Below are 2973 nucleotides of genomic sequence, written 5' to 3' on the forward strand. Positions count from 1 at the left end.
ATCATTAGTATTATCGGCTTAATGTTGTCTGAGTTTCATTAGCCGTACATGAGTTTATAGCCTCTACTGTTGCTCAATTTATACAAGAGTTTATAGTCGCTGCTCGACTTAGGCAAGAGTTTATAGTCACTGCTTAACTAAGGCAAGATTTTATTAGTATTGACCATGTGGCGTAAGATATCAAAATTATATATATATATATATATATATATATATATATATCAAAATTCAAATATTTAAAGTTTTAATTGATCAGTTTAATTAGATTAGATTTATTTTAATATGGTGACACACAGTAGATAATTATCCTTTTCGACTAACTTAGGATTAAGAATCCAATACAAGATGTTGATACTGAAAAAGAACAATGGCACATCACATAAACTAAAGCCCTACAAGTGAGTTTAATGACGACGATGAGGCAGCTGCTAGGCAGCGCCGGCGAGCTCTCCCATTTTTTTTGACTGATTCAGGATGAGTGCGGTGGCGCTGGCGTCCTGCGACAGAATAATCTCAAAGCCATCGTCTTGCGATTCCATGCCCTCGACGAAGAGCTGCCACATTAAACCCCCCGTGAAGGTCTTGTGCCCATTCTTCGATATGCTATAGATGCTATCGTAGACCGTGGAATAGAAGTCGTTGCGGATCTGCTCCGAGTATCCTGGATCCTTTTTCGTCTTCCCGAACGCCCCCAGCATAAATGGCTTCCCCAGCACCTCCAGCGAGTCCTTCCAGTGGTTCCAAAGCCATTGGTTTATGAACTCTTTTTTCTTATCCTCGCTTTGCCCTTTTAACCTGCATTAATTTCATTTTTTTTTATTTTTTAATTATTAATTAATACCTAAATTCTAAACTTTAAATCCTAAATCCAATCAATTAATTAATCGGATTGATGGATTGATGAGATGTTTTACCAAAAATCCGGGTTGGCATGGACGGTTGCATAATCGATCTGGATGACTTTGTGGACTTCCATAAAGTCAACGCCAATTTGAACCGCATTAGGGTTGTTGATTTTGACTTTGTCCGGTGTAGAACTTCCATAAAAGCCCTCAAGTCCGACCCCAAGAAGGTGATTGTTGTCTATGGTCTTCAGGAAGGTTGCCATCTCTTGCACCCAAGCCTATTAATAACAGATCAATGAGAATTTATGGGTTCTACACGTATAAATCCACATCCAATCCAATAATAATATATACCGTAAAAATTTTCCCCGAGGGGTCGGACTCGCAGTGGGGCTCGTTAATGAGCTCCCAAGCCATGATTGAGGGATCATTTTTGTAGGCCATCTTTGTGAAGGTGTTCATCCTGTTTAGCATATACTGAAGGGGCAAGAAAGATTTAAGAGATTAAAAAAAGGGGTACTTAATAGAAAATTAAAAATCTATTACTGTCATAAGTATTATTGATTAATTAATTACCTCGATGTGGTCCTTGAAGTAGCCCTTTACAATATCGTGTGTGTAGAAATCATCGACGCTTGGCACGACCAAACCTGCCCTGCGAGCCCAGTCGACGTATTGTGCTCGACCGCCGTAATCATTGTAATTGTTCACCAAGCTTAAAATCACTCGTAACCCATTATTCCTGGCTTCTGATATCACGAAGTCCAGGCCCTAACCAAACATATCGTTCGACATAAGAAAATAAAATTATCATTTTTTTCTAATCGGGCATGTGTTCAATTTTTACGATCTGACTAATAGACAGCGAGAGCGAGAGCGAGAGCGAGAGAGAGAGAGAGCATGCATGGCACTTGTATATATATACATACCTTGAAGACTTGCTCATGGTAAACGCCGGGCGTCACCTGAAGCGAGTCGTTGCTGAAGCCGTCGTAGAACGCCCATGTGCGGCAGACGGTGAGGCCGGCGGCAGCCGCCTCTTTGAACAGCGCCGTGACCTTGCTCCCGTTGGAGAGGGGAGACGCCGCGTCGCCCATTAGCCAGTGAGCGTTGAAACCGTTGAAGAGGAACGTAGACCCTTCCGTCCAGAATGTCTTGTCTATACTCTCGACGAACCCCGGGAGATCCGCTGCTGCCGTCGCCGCCACCAGCGCTAGTACACACAAGAAGAGCTGCGATCCGCCCAACTTCGCCATTGCAATGAGCTTGAATGGAGTGAGGACCTTTTGGATCGATCGCATATACATAGAGAGAGATGGATTAGAATGGAAACTGATATTTTTAAGCATCAATTTATGAGAAATCGACCGAAAAATGTTAGTTTTTTTTCATTTTGCGGGAACTGTTAGATAATTTTAAAGTACCATTAATGGCCACTAAAAGTCATATTTAAAATATTCTTCTATTGTAATTATGTATTTGGACGAAAATAAAAATTATGGAAAGCTTTTCGAGATATATTTTTTAATTACTGTCATTTCTTCTAATAGAAATTTATGAATCCATTTAGCTTAAATTAGACGTAAAGTAATTTTCTCTCTTCCCATGATGTATTCGAATTATTTCCTAATACGCACTGGATTACTAGAAACAAAAACATCTGGACCTACTAAAGTTAAGTGAATTCCTAAAAGAATAGCCATTTTATTTTGATCTCGGGCCCAAGATGTGCGTTCTTAGAAAAGATCGGATGATATTAGATTTATTACACGTAGTGTTACCTTAAATTTTGTAAGAGGTTATTTTTACTATTTGAGTATCTAATCTCATATTCACATCATGATAATTTTATCAAAACAATCGTCAAACTTATTTATAAATATTTAATTCATTTACCATCCTGTTATTAGAAGTCAAGCAATAATTGTCTTTAACAAGAAGCATATGATACACCCACGACAAATGAGGGTTAGTGAGCTAGGTTAAAGGTGTCAAAAATGATTTCGATCTGAGTTGACTCAAAAAAATCATATTCAAGTCGGGTTTGTCACTTTCCTCAAGTAGCAAGTAGATGAATGTGGAGTTGCTTGAAGTATCATGTCTGTCGGTCCCATAACACATTAGAAGA

General features: G+C 39.1%; 1 protein-coding gene across 1 annotated transcript; it reads right to left on the reverse strand.

The window, feature by feature from the left end:
• Nucleotides 1–428: 428 nt before the first annotated feature.
• On the reverse strand, nucleotides 429–2101 carry LOC121986545 (mannan endo-1,4-beta-mannosidase 5-like). The gene is made up of 5 exons (XM_042540510.1): nucleotides 1775–2101; nucleotides 1422–1616; nucleotides 1200–1322; nucleotides 915–1123; nucleotides 429–795 (listed from the first exon to the last, which is right to left on the reverse strand). Exons 1-5 carry the CDS (start codon nucleotides 2099–2101, stop codon nucleotides 429–431), a joined length of 1221 nt encoding a protein of 406 aa, XP_042396444.1.
• Between the last annotated feature and the right edge of the window lie 872 nt (nucleotides 2102–2973).

Source organism: Zingiber officinale, chromosome 5B (genome assembly GCF_018446385.1).
Source record: "Zingiber officinale cultivar Zhangliang chromosome 5B, Zo_v1.1, whole genome shotgun sequence".
Classification (NCBI taxonomy): domain Eukaryota; kingdom Viridiplantae; phylum Streptophyta; class Magnoliopsida; order Zingiberales; family Zingiberaceae; genus Zingiber; species Zingiber officinale.